The 13,626-nt window shown below is 41.1% G+C and overlaps 1 protein-coding gene across 7 annotated transcripts in view; it reads left to right on the top strand.

Annotated features, from left to right (window-relative positions):
- Nucleotides 1–9,425, top strand: part of TRAF5 (TNF receptor associated factor 5) — a 44,230-nt gene extending 34,805 nt beyond the window's left edge. For all 7 annotated transcript variants that reach the window (XM_073216974.1, XM_037015334.2, XM_037015330.2 and 4 more), the window contains 4 exons: nucleotides 741–833; nucleotides 4,529–4,669; nucleotides 6,298–6,466; nucleotides 7,098–9,425. In XM_073216974.1, coding sequence (XP_073073075.1) covers nucleotides 741–833; nucleotides 4,529–4,669; nucleotides 6,298–6,466; nucleotides 7,098–7,675 — 981 coding nt within the window. In that variant the 3' untranslated portion in view covers nucleotides 7,676–9,425. The remainder of the gene's footprint in view (nucleotides 1–740; nucleotides 834–4,528; nucleotides 4,670–6,297; nucleotides 6,467–7,097) is intronic.
- Nucleotides 9,426–13,626: the final 4,201 nt, after the last annotated feature.

The following is a 13,626-nucleotide window of genomic DNA, read 5'->3' as shown; positions in this document are numbered from 1 at the left end:
CAGCTCTGAAAGAAATCTTTACAGGTTGACTCAACTTCTATTTGGATTATATTCTAGAAATTACCTCAGCACCAGAGCTAGAGATGGGAGTTGTTCTCTGGAAGAGGGGTCAACTCTAAACTGAAGGGAAATCGGTGATAAATGTTTTCTTAGAGTCCACCGATCACCCAGAACACCTAACATCTGCTTTTACTAGTAACATAGCAGTTTGCAATTAAATATTTTAAATATCAGAAAAGAAGTAATCCTTTCTTCTTGCATATGCGTTATTTGATTTTGAGGGAAACAAATTTTCATGAGCTGAAATTACGATTAGGTTGTAGACCTGTGATAGAAGACAGCATAGAAATGTGCTTGGTAGGAGCGAGAAGTAACCAAGGCTTAAAACTCATCTGGTGCTAACCCACCAAGGAGACAGCTTTTATATTGGAAGAGTGGAGAGGTGGTAACAGCTACAGTTAACTTGCAGTCGTATATTCCCAGGACAAGGGAAGAAATCAGCGCTGCACATTTTGATAATGGCCTATAAGTGTAAAGTCTCTGTAAGTTTAAAATTGACTCTTGGGTAATGTAGAATCCTAAAGCTGGGGAAAAGGACCTAGAGGGGTCATTTTTCCCGCAGCCCACCTTGAGACAAAGAAGCAAAGTTGTTAACATTCTGCTTTCACAGAATATCCCACCACCACCCTCATTTTTAGAGCCTTTCAACAGTCTGACTTATTTTTCTCTTCCTGTTGAAGGAGAAACGGGGGAACCTGCAAGATCACGAGCATTCAGCCTTACGGGACCACATGCTTCTGGTTTTAGAAAAGAACATCCAATTAGAAGAACAGGTGAATACTCAAGGGTTCAGATATAAAGAGAGGTGGCAGAATTTCTGGGATTTGCAATTGTTGGTGTTTTTACATTCTCTGTTTCAGGGTAGGCCACCTGGAGGTAGATGTTTTCACTAAGTAGCCAGGTTCATAGGATTATAGGACATTAGAACTGGAAGGTACCTTTGACCTCTTTGGGTCCAACCCCCTCATTCAACAGATGAAGTAACTAAGTTCAAAGAAATTTTGATGTGGTAGAATTCAATCTCAGACCAATGTCCCCTGATTCTCAGTCCAGTGCTCCCCATGATAGACCATGCTGCCTCTCTGCAGCCTCTCCACACACCTTTTGATTAATACTTAGCACTTAGTAGGTGCTTAGTTGGTGTTTGATGTTTTAAATTAAACCAGTCTTACCATGACACAACAGTTGACTATCTGTTCTAGGCACTATGTGTTCTATATATTTTGTAGCAAGTCTTAACTCCAATCTTTGAGAAGCTTAGCAACCTGATAAATGCATACATACATACATATTTATTTCACTGAGCTGCAATAACAAGTGAAATTATGTGTGCAAATGCCTGCCAGAGTATTTATAGTGGGCCTCAATAAATGCTGATTCTATTGAGTAGTTATTATAAGAGTTAATTATTTTGTTAGAACATCTGAGGATCAGACATCTGAAGCCCACATTGGGAAGAAAACCATCCATCTGCAGAGAGGGAGCTGAATTTTACTACTGCAGGTTATTTTATGATGTCTGATTCCATATTAAAGGAGGTGGGTGAGTTGCAGGGTTACATCCTGGAGAAAATTACAAAACCAATTAAACTAACTTTGGTAGGAGGCCTGCTGCCTGGTAACCATTCCCAGGTTCTTTCTGTACTAGTTGCCTCTTGTTTTCATCTGTTCATCCAGCAAACATTTGCCACATGTCAGGGACAACGTTAGTCACTAGGGGCTCTGAGCCAAAGAAGGCAGAGTCTGCACCCTTGAAGAATTCACAAAAATGTAAACAGAGGAGGTGCTGTGCCTTGTTGGACGTGCTGCAAGTCAGTCCAGAGCCTGTGGCAGTTTCCTCTGGGAGATGGAAAAGTTTTTTCAAGGTAGCACATCTAAGCTGCATTTTGAAGGAAGGGAAGATATGTCAGCTAAAGTATGGTGGAAAGAGGACATTCCAGAAGAGGAAATCTTGTGCCAAGGCAGGGAGGCATGACAGAGGTTGGTGGTTCAAGAAAATGGGGTTTTGGGGTGGAGAGACTCCTGAAGGTAGAACAGGGGTGGGCTGGAGACTGGTGTGTGGGATCCAGATCTCAGTGCCTTTCATGTAAACCAAGAAGTTTTGAATTCTCCACATTTCAGTTATTTTTTTTTCATTCATATTTTGTCATATCTCAGAAAGGATTTAAGGGCCTAAGTTTGAACTAATGTTTGTCAGTAATAGGGAGCTAAGGGAGGTTTTTAAATAGGAAAATACAGGTTCCCCAGCTATCCAAAAGTGGAGTGTTCCTGTGAAACCTTCGTAAGCCGAAATGGCATAAAGCAAATAGGCGATTACCATTTTGTACAAGTGAAAATCCTCTTTAGATTTCTTTCGGTTAGCAAAAACAGTTACTAATGTAGGTCTTCTGCAAAGCAAAGCAGTGTAAAGTGAACTTTCAGATAGCAGAGGAAACCTGTAATTGGCCAACTAATTGTTTTAAAAGGTAAGACCGCTGGAGGTAGCATGGAAGGGCATGAGGGAGAGAAGAGAATGAGGACAGAGGTACCGGGCAAGAAGGTGTTGCAGTGAACTAGACAGTGTAGCAGTAGAACCTTGTGATTGACGCGGGTGGAGAACCTGGAGCCAGAAGGCCTGAGCCATGGGTTTGGACAAGCTAATTAACTCTCCTGTCCCCAGTTTCTTCATTTCATAAAATGAGGTTGTGGTGAGGGTGAAATGAGATAATTTAGTTAAGCTCTTAGCCCAGTGCCAACATAATGAGCAGCTCAGTATTAGATGGAGGCCAGATGCTGGAGGTAGTGATGGTGATGGTGAAGGCTCCTAAGCCTATGTCAGTGGGGGTGGGGAGAAGGTACTGAGAGACATCAGAGGTTGGAATGCAAGCTGTAAACTTTGAAGGCAGGGAGATGGGCACTATAAGGGGTTAGAGGTGAGGGTTGGGAGAGGAGACAGTGTTTGCTTTTATGTGTCTGGTGGGTAGGTGGAACTCAGCTCTCAGGGTCTGAACAGAGGATTCTGGGGGCAGGGGTCAGATGACTGTTGCAGCCATTTGTTGGTTCATTGATCAAACATGGATCCCTCTGTGTGCCAGGCACTGTGCCTGGCTTTGGGGATAAAGAAGTGAGATGTAGCCTCAACAACCTAATGGAGAAAAAGACCAAAACAACCAAAAAACAAAAAAAAAGCACCAAGAGTACTGAGGGTAATTTCTATACTGGAGTGTGGAGTGTGGTCAGGGCGTCTGGGAACCTGAGAGGTGGCCTAGGCAGGTGGTATTAGTGAGGAAATATTTCTGAGAGGATATGCACTTGAGTGGAGGTTTAAAAGTGGTACTTTCTAGAGGAAGGAGAAGTGTCTGAGAGATCAGGGCCAGACAGGAAATAGAAGCTGTGGACTTGCTGGGCAGGGAGCACATGGGGTGTGAATGGGCATGGAGGCTGACAAGGTAGCCAGAGACAGATCATATAGAGCCCTGTGTGGTCTGTAAAAGATAGTTATGTAAGGGGGATGAGAAAACCAGATTTGTCTCTTCATATTCTGGTCACAGTATGGAGTATGAATTGGAGGAAAACAAGACTAACGGCAGCGAGACCACTCATTCATTCATATATTCACAGAACAAATATTTATCAAACACATAGTGAAGCCAGGCACCAGACCAGTTTCTGGGGTTATGGTGGACTATGGGATCAATGCCAATCCTGATTCTTATTCAGCTTCCCTTCTGGCATGTGTGTGGGGGGTAGTGTAGGACCGTTTAGGAAGCTGTGTATCAGCCCAGGTGAGAAATAATGAAGGCTGAAATAAGTGCTGAAGCAAACGAGATGAAATGAAAAAATGCAAGAGTTGGTTGTTTTGTTGTGTTAGGAGTTAAAGTCGGTAGTATTGCTGATTAAATGGATGTGGGGATAAGAAAAGAGCTGTCTAGGATCACTCTAAGGTATCGCTTATACCCTCAAATAGATTACACATTCTGAGAGAGTAGCATGTTTTGCCTACCACTTGCTAGCTGTATGCTGGGCAAGTTACTCGAATTTTCTGCCTCTGTTTTCTTATCTATAAAATGGGACTGATATTATACCCAACTTGTAGACTTCTTTGAGGATTAAAAGACCTAATGAATATAAGAGTATGATAGACTTTCAGCAAATTTCTGCTATTGATACTGCACATATAACATCTAATGTGATATGGCCATCAGTACTCTGGTGCATACTGAATGAATGAAGAGACCCCGTTCAGAAAAGGCTGATGAGAAATCTGTGGATCTGGCTTTTTGAAGCACCTGCAAATATTTTTCTAATATGAGATAGGAATCTACCTGTAAATATTTTCATATACTACATATATATATGTATATGTATATGTAGATATATATTTTTCCTAGAATGACTCTTACATGCAGTGTTCTCCTAAAACTATATTTAAATTATTTTAATTTGTATGCATGTATTTTAAATAACCCCATTCACATTACTGTTAATAGATTTCGGACTTATATAAGAGCCTAGAACAGAAAGAAAGTAAAATCCAGCAGCTAGCAGAAACTGTAAAGAAATTTGAAAAGGACTTCAAGCAATTTTCACAGCTGTTTGGCAAAAATGGAAGCTTCCTCTCAAACATCCAGGTAAGAAATGGCCTTTCGGACTGGGGAGGATGGGTGGGAAGGGAGGGATAAGGGTGGGGGAAAAGAAAGAGGGCATTACAATTAGCATGTATAGTGCGTGGGGGGTACGGGGAGGGCTGTGCAACACAGAGAAGACAAGTAGTGATTTTACAGCATCTTACTACGCTGATGGACAGTGACTGTGAAGGGGTATGTGGGGGGGACTTGGTGAAGGGGGAGCCTAGTAAACATAATGTTCTTCATGTAATTGTAGATTAATGATACCAAAATAAAAAAAATAAAAATAAATGGCCTTTCTATTTGTAGCCAAGATTTAGCCTTCAGTTGGCAGTGAGGGTTTTTCTTATAACTTTGAAATGGAAATAATTTCAAATTCACAGAAATACTGCAAGAATAAGTGCAAAAACATCTGTACATTCTCCACCCATATTCACCCAGGGTCAATATTTTGTTCCATTTGCTTCATCCTTCACTCTCTCTGCCTCTCTCCATCTGTGTGTGTAAGTTTAGTCTTTCTGAACCATTTGAGAATAAGCTGCATATATTATGGCCCTCTACCTCTACATGGTTCAGTATGTATTTTGCAAGAATAAAGGTCTTCTTTTACATAACCCCAGTACATTTAGCAATGTCAGTAAATATGACATTGATATAATACTTTTATATAATTTTTGGCACTTAGTGTTTTAGTTAATGTGTCACTTATTTCGGAGTTAGAACATCTGTAGTTCTGTATTTTTCAGACAACAAAGTGAAGCTATTAATTCCCTTAGGAAGAAAATGCTTTAAACCAACTATTGCAAAAATTACCACGTACATCATGAATGTTAAGTAACGATAAGCAAACTCCTAATGGGTTTTTTATTGTGATTATAAAATTTATAGTAAAAAAGATTTCAAGATGTGGTATAGGCAATAGTTTTGAAATTTGGATTATGCCAGAAAATGCAGGCCAGATAATTTCAATACTTTGTCAGCACACTATATGTGTGTGTGTGTGTGTAGAAAAAAGGAAATCCAACATATGTTATTACTCTTTCAATTCTGATCTTTTTCTTACACAAAACTAGTCAGAATTAAGGTACTGAGGGCAAGAGTGGGGGAGAAATAGAGCTGTAGTTTTATATAACACCTTACATGTAAAGAGAGCAATTGAAAATCAGGCCTTCTTACCTGAGAGCACTTCTGCACCACCTGCAGTGCTCAGGCCAGAACAGATGGGCCTTCTTCCAGCTCATTCTCTGCCTTCGAGCAGAGAAGGAGGGAATCCAGAGAGTAGCTTCCAAGAAGAGAAGGAAACGATAAGGCAAAAGGAGAGACAACGTGTGAACTGAGAGATAAAGACAGGTTAGAGAACAAGTAGAGAGAAATTGAGGGAGGAGTAAAAATCAGATAAAGAGAAGCTGAAAGATTTGGAAGAGGAGCTGAGACAAGGAGGAGGAGGAGAGGAAGAAGATATTAGGTGGCTCGTCTCTGTGATTCTTACTGAATTTTCTCTTCTAGACTATGCATGTGCCATTTCATTAATTGATTAAATGTAAACCATTTGAATTGAAAAAATTTAATCTCAATGAGTTACTAAGATACTAAAAAAAAATTTTTTTTTATCATCCACTTCATACTGAAAGGTTCTTGCCAGTCACATTGACAAGTCAGCTTGGCTAGAAGCTCAAGTGCGTCAGTTATTACAAATGGCTAACCAGCAACAAAATAAATTTGATCTGAGGCCTCTGGTGGAAGCGATTGATACAGTGAAACAAAAAATTACCCTGCTGGAAACCAATGATCAAAGATTAGGTATGTCTGATATTTTACTTCTCTTTTGGTGACTCATTTGTCTGTATGTGTTCCTTAAATAATACAAATGGAGAGTCACAACTGTCCAGGATAAACAGTGATTGAGTCTGGTGTCTATGAAATAAAACAGCAGGAGATTCTGGCCACTGGGGAAAATGACGGGAGGGCCATGAGCCGGGGCTGGAGCAGGCAGGGGGTGGAAACAGCCAGGAAATTCCAAGAGCGAATGATGGTTTGTAAGGAGAGTGGAAAATAAATGAGAAGCCTGAGAGAGAGAGAGAGATGGTGGGAACATTGTTTGAAATATAGAAAATAGAAGAGGGTTTAGCTGTTTAAAAGCATTCTAGTTAGAAAACGGTGGGGCTCACCATGCTAACGCATGCCAGCTGAATGCTAAGCGTGACTTCCCTGCACACTTGAGTTCAGTAGTACACATTCAGTGTACCACTCCTGCCAAGATATGAGATTCGCTGAGTTGATAGCATTAATGCAAGTGGTCCATTGGTGGATAGGGAATTCACTCATCTTGAAGCTGTCAGAATTTTATTGGTTCTCTTCAGGTAACAAAATTCCACTTCAGGCGAATTCTAAAGACCCCTTTAAGGCTGCAGAATCTTTTTATTCTTTGCAGTTGTTTTGGAAGGGGAGACTAACAAACATGATGCCCACATCCACCTTCATAAAGCACAGCTGAATAAAAACGAAGAGCGATTTAAACTGCTTGAAGGTGCCTGCTACAATGGCAAGCTCATCTGGAAGGTGACAGACTACAGGATGAAGAAGAGGGAGGCGCTGGACGGGCACACAGTGTCCATCTTCAGCCAGCCCTTCTACACCAGCCGGTGTGGCTACCGCCTCTGTGCTAGAGCGTACCTGAATGGGGACGGGTCTGGGAAGGGGACACACCTGTCACTGTACTTCGTGGTGATGCGAGGGGAGTTTGACTCCTTGCTGCAGTGGCCGTTCAGACAGAGGGTGACCCTAATGCTTTTGGACCAGAGTGGCAAAAAGAACCACATTATGGAGACCTTCAAGGCTGACCCCAACAGCAGCAGCTTTAAAAGACCCGATGGGGAGATGAACATAGCCTCTGGCTGTCCCCGCTTCGTGGCTCATTCCACATTGGAGAATGCCAAGAACACCTACATTAAAGATGACACCCTGTTCCTGAAAGTGGCTGTGGACTTAACTGACCTGGAGGATCTCTAGTCACTGTTTCTGGGGTGATAGAAGGACTTCTTGGATTCAGAACCATAGAGGAGGACAGTTTTGATTATCATATTGACTGAATTTAGACTCAGTGCACATTTGTATTTGGCTTTTTGCCTTTAAAGTTTGAAGTCAGTGTAGAACTCTCAAGTGCTGTCTTCTTTTTACTTGTTACTCTGTCTTAGTTTAAAACTTTAAACTTAGGATATCAGCTTGTTATTTATATTTTTATATCTCTTAGAAGTTGTTAAGTTTCTTAAGAGACAGGTCTGGGGCATCTCTCTTTTATTGGTGCTTAGCATGGGGTCTCAGGGTAGGCAGTCTACAGTGTAAAATGTGACGGAGGACACAGAAGTAGAATTCCCAATTGAAAATGCTTTCGTATTTTCCGATTTGCCCACTGATTCTAAACCTGATCACAAGCCTGTAAAAGCCATCTTTTCGTGTATACTTTTCCAGTTAAGTAGATGGGTGGTGTGCCTATAAAGACAGTATGCCTAGTTTGAACTACACTTTTTTTGGTCAAATTCGAAATTTATGGAAATTAGTGCACCTCAGAATTTTTCATGAGATTCACTAATAGCAAGCACAATTTTGCAAAGCTGCATAAGAACTGGTGAATAGAGTAAGCATTTTTATCCTTTTGAAGTTTAGATTTTATTAGATTCAACCATGTAAAAAAACTTTTCATAGGTCAAAAATAGTTGAATATTAGCAGTTTCATACAGTTTAACTTAATATATATATACACACACACACACACAAATAGCTTATAGGTATTTGGTTATAATAAATTAATGTGAAGATGGGCAGAATCTAGTATATGATGAAGAAATGTCATAAGTGGATAAGAGGAATTTAAAACTTAGGGGAAGAGTACCATTATCATTTCCTATGAGTGTCAAAAGTACTCTGACCAAAAACTGAATGCTAAAGTCAGTATCTCCTAGTCTTCTTGAGAAAGCTTTTAAGTTCATAAACTGGTATAAGAATGGGCATTTACATAGACTTGTGACTTTTCTCGTCAAAGTCCTGAGTACTTTGTGAAGAATACAAATGATTATGTGCTTATGCATCTGTCTGTATGGGCCTTGTGTGTACAAACTGAAATAAGTCCTTCAGACTCTTGATAAGCCTGCGCTTAACAAAAAATACCCAGTTTTCCTCAGTCCTAATTCATTCTTATGCAGCTGAGCATTACACTCAGGCTGGCTCATTTGAGTATGGGAGGACAGGTGCTTAGGGTGGAGGGCCACTGAGGGCAGCTCCCTTGGGTGGTGACCACGCACTTTACAACTTTTTGTACAGTTAACTTGATAGAGGAAGCATGATTTATACCAGTGACTTCTGGAATAATTAGAGCTTTATTAATCTGTGAAATTTTCAAGATGCTAAAGACTCATACTGCAGAAATCATCCCAAAGGGACCAATTCCAAGAAAGAAGTTAACAACAGACATGTACTGAAGAACTACATTGTAGCTGCTGGTGAACTTTGGTAGGTGGATGGTCGACACATCGCCTCAGACAGACTCAGGAAGCCTTTCTCTAGACCACACAGCCAGACCCAGGTAGTTCTGTGTGTGCACTTTCAATGTTTCTCATCAAATCCAAGGTCACCCATGTAACTCCTTGGGAGCTGAAAGTCCTATTGTAAATAGTTTTAAGTAGTTGATGTGAACAACATTTTAAGATGAATCTGGTTTTGTGTTTTAACCAACTTCTCTACATAAAAAGTGTAAGTCGTGGCATGGTTTGCATACTTCATCATTGAAACAGTGATCACAGGACAAGGTATTCGAGTAAAAAGCACTCCTGTGTCACAAAATAAGAGTTGTGATTTTTGTTTTAAGGAAGTGGATCCATGTAAACTGTTTCTCCTCTTTAATGATCTGAACAGTTATTTTTATTCTGTATCAGAAAGACTTAAGTTTTTATTTCCATTTTGGCCTGATTTCAATTCCTGATGGAAAGAAACAATATAGTAAGGCTAAAGGGCAGTTAATAGCCTTGAGAAATGTATGTGCAGAATTCAAGTAGGATGGGAGGTGGGATACATATTAATGAATATTAACAGATCTGAATTCTGACCCTAATCTCCAAATGTGATGTTCTCAGAGGAAGAAGAAATAGTCACAATTCAAAGTGTCAGTCTTGAAAGCACGTAAACAAAACAGAGAGCCATAAACCTATTTTGTGGTCTTTTGGACAGTCAGTCCACACTACCAATTACCCATTTTTCTTTAGAAAGTGGTTGGAGATGTGGGTCTTAGTCTTACCTATGAATTCTGGGCTGGAGATAAAGCTTTGATGGATGCACAGCAGGGGGACGGGTGGTGAAATCCCTGGAGAACACCACATTTTAGGGGAGGAGGAAGAGGAGCCTGCAAAGTATTGGGAGAAGGAATGGCTAAAGGTAAGAAAACTATCAAGGAAGGTGGGAAGGGAAAATGTCAGCAAGGCCAAATGCCACCCTGAGCAGCATCGCCCCCAAGGCACCCCACAGCTGACTCCTGAGCTGTCACTCCCGTGCTACCCCCTCCTCAGCCTGTGTCTCTCACTGTGGCCTTTGCCTTAAGCTGCAGATTCACGTACCCAAGTACCTGCTGATCATCTCAACTTAGAAATCCCACAGGTACGTAAAGTCCACTTCACCAGAACTGAACTAGAAGTCATCCCACTCTCCCTGCTGCTGACACCCGAAGACTCCTGTTTATTTTACCCCAGTTAATGACATCACCATCCAACCAGAAGCCTGGGCACTATTCTAGATTCTTCCCACCCCTTTCCCATCCAGTCACCCAGTACTGCCAAATCAACCTCCAAATAATTTATTTAATTTATCCCTGCTACTTATCCCTACTGCAGCCCTGCATTTTTGGCTACAGGAAAATCTGAAAAGAACTCCCAACCTACCTTCTGCAGCTTCATCACTGACAGGACAAAACCCAGCCTCCACAGCGTGGCATTCAAGGACTCCACGTCTGTCTCTGCCCCCCAGCCTTACCTAACAGTTCTCTTACTTTGCATTTAGCAATAACGCAAACAGCTGTTTGACAAACTGTGCTTGAGCTTCTCTGGAGCACTCTACCTATCCCCTTTCTTTGCCAAGGGAATCCTACCCGTTAAGATTCTGCTTTGCCCTCACCTCCTCCAGGCCTTCCCACACTAGCTCTTACTATTGCATACCCCGCCCCCACCCGTGACTGGGCCAAGAGGCCCTGCTCTGGGCTTCCTTGTCTGGACCTCAGCTGCTGGACTTTTCTTTTTCCCCCAGAAAGTATGTTTCTTTTTCTTGTTGTTTTTATTAAGGTATTATTGATACACACTCTTATGAAGGTTTCACATGAAAAAACAATGTAGTTACTACATTCATCCATATTATCGAGTCCCCCCTGCCATTGCAGTCACTGTCCATCAGTGTAGTAAGATGCCACAGAGTCACTATTTGCCTCCAAGAACATATGTTAATTGCCTATGTATTTGTCAGATTTTGTGTTAGGTGCAAATAGAACAGACATTGTCCCCGTCCTTATAAAATTTATAATCTGGAGGTTAGCCACAAATGGTGAACCAAAATGATACAAGTGGAAATGTTCCCGGCCTCCTCTGATAAAGCCTTCGCCTCTCAACTCCTTTCCCTTGTGCCCTGCGAGAGAGAACTATCTCTCAGGCCACTTCTGAATGTTTGTGATGCAAAATAAGGGGACAGGCAGAAGACACTGGAAGGGAGAGCCCTAGAGGCAAAATTTATGAAGAAAAGCTAAATCAAACCACACAAGGATTAGGAAGAATCAGAGAAAAAAGAAAAGGGAATATAAACCCATGGGAACTATTAGAAATAGTGACTTGGAGCCTCTTGAATGCTTTTTTCTTACAAGAGGCCCGTATTAAAGACTTAAATACATTTACAAGTTATTTTTGGTTATTTGAGTTAAATTCCTTTGACTGAAACTCCACACGGAGACTATACTCCGGCTCCAGGATTTATAAGGCATTTGAACAAATGAGTAATAACAATGTAAGCTGTGGTAAGTGCCTTGAAGAAAATGAGAGCAAATCGAGAGAATAATGAGGCCAGGGTGGGGAGCTTACTTAGGTACTTGGGTTGGCAGGAAAGGCCCTTATGCTGAGGCAACATGATAGTGTTTGCGTGACCTGCTTTCTGAATACCCAGCACTTCTGAACCCCTTTACCGTATCTGAGGAATTCCCTATGAGAGAACTGGCCTCTCTGCAGCACAGGCATGTCACCTAAGCCCCCCAAATCAGGCATACTCATTCAGAAAACTTCAACTTGAAAGAAGTTGGAAAGATTTCACTTTCTTTTTTTTCAAGAAGATTTGTAAGATGGAGAAGGAAATGCCCCTATCTCTGGCTATGCAGTGGTGAGGGTGGTGAGGGTACCAGAGGCCAAGCTGCGCGCGCCCCATCCCTGTCATAGACTGTGCTCGTAGTGGTTGCAGTCTTGGTGTCAAGAAGTGGCAATAGCAATGGATTTCTGCCAAAGCCTCTATGTGTCTGATTATTGTGCCTGGCCGGGCTGTACCCCATCTGGCCTTGGGTCTTCCTGGAGCCTGTGGGTTACAGGGTATTAATAAAGTCCCTTTCTCAGCCAGCACAGACTCTTGTTAGTAACTAAACCTGACTGAAACTAATCTAAGACCTGAAAGATGAGTCAGCATGGGAAGAGCAGGTGGGCTGAGAATTCTAGGCAGCAGGCACTGAGGAACCAAGGAGTTGGTTTAAGGAACTGAAAAGAGGCCACTGTGGTGGGAGCCCATTAGGGAGAGTGGCACTTGAAGTGAGAAATAGAGGCAGGGCCCAAATCTAGTGTTTAAGTCATGTCAAGGAGTTTGTGGTTTATGTAAAATGTAATGAGAGGTGACATGAGTTTGGCAGGCGCATGCTGATTAATGTGCTCTAACAAACTGCTGTGTGTGGAACATGGGTAAGAAGAGACCAGAGAAGACAAGGGAAGAGTATTAGATTATATGACACTGCAATTGTGTTTGCACGTGTGTGCCCTCCCTAGATCATAAACTCCTTGAAGCCAAAAACTATAATTCAAGTGCATACAAGGTGCTCAGTGTATAAACTCAAGTGTAAATATACAATAATGCAGTGTTTATAACAAGTCTGCTGTGCAGATAATTTATGCTCATTTCATAGATGAAAAAACTGGTAACCAGAGATATCCATGTGCTATGTGCTAGTTACACTAATTACGTATTAACACACTAATCCTTACAACAGTCTCATGAGGTATATGTTATTTTATCCCCATTTTACAGATGAGGCAACTGAGGCACTGAGAAGTAATATAATTGGCTTTAGGTTACACAGCTAAGTAGTAATGCCAGGACTTGACTCCAGGCAGTGCGGATTCAGAGGCTCCACTTGTAACCACCAAGCAAGACTGCCTCATATAGGTACTGATAACCCTACAGGTTTATATAAAAATATAAATTTTAAATTATATATAATTTATAAGTTCTATATAAAGTTAAAATATAAGTAAGAGTAACCACTAGAATAAAAATTGAATATATAACTTCCAAGTCACTAGAGGAAAAAAAACCTAGAAAAAGAAACATCAGACAGAAAAGAGAAAGAAACAACAGGAACCATGATACATAGAAAAAACAAGTTAGAATTAAATCCAAACACATCAATATGAATGAGTTAGATTTTACTATTAAAAGAGGAAATATCTTAATTGTGTAGGGCACATTTATCTGTTTTTAAATGCATAGCCAAAGACAAAGCTAACAACTCCATTACTAGGTTTATATTCAGAGATACTCTAGCACATGTGTGCCATGAAAACACATACAAGGCAGTTTACCCAGCATTGTTTGTAATAGCAAAAAACTGGGAAAAACAAACAAGGAATGGCATGGATGCAGAGCTATTGGTGTAAGGGTAAACTGGTACAAGCTCTGGAGAACAA

Source organism: Manis javanica, chromosome 11 (assembly GCF_040802235.1).
Source record: "Manis javanica isolate MJ-LG chromosome 11, MJ_LKY, whole genome shotgun sequence".
Taxonomy (NCBI): Eukaryota; Metazoa; Chordata; class Mammalia; order Pholidota; family Manidae; genus Manis; species Manis javanica.
The sequence above is the reverse complement of the archived record's forward strand: the minus strand, read 5'-3'. Positions and strand labels throughout refer to the sequence as shown.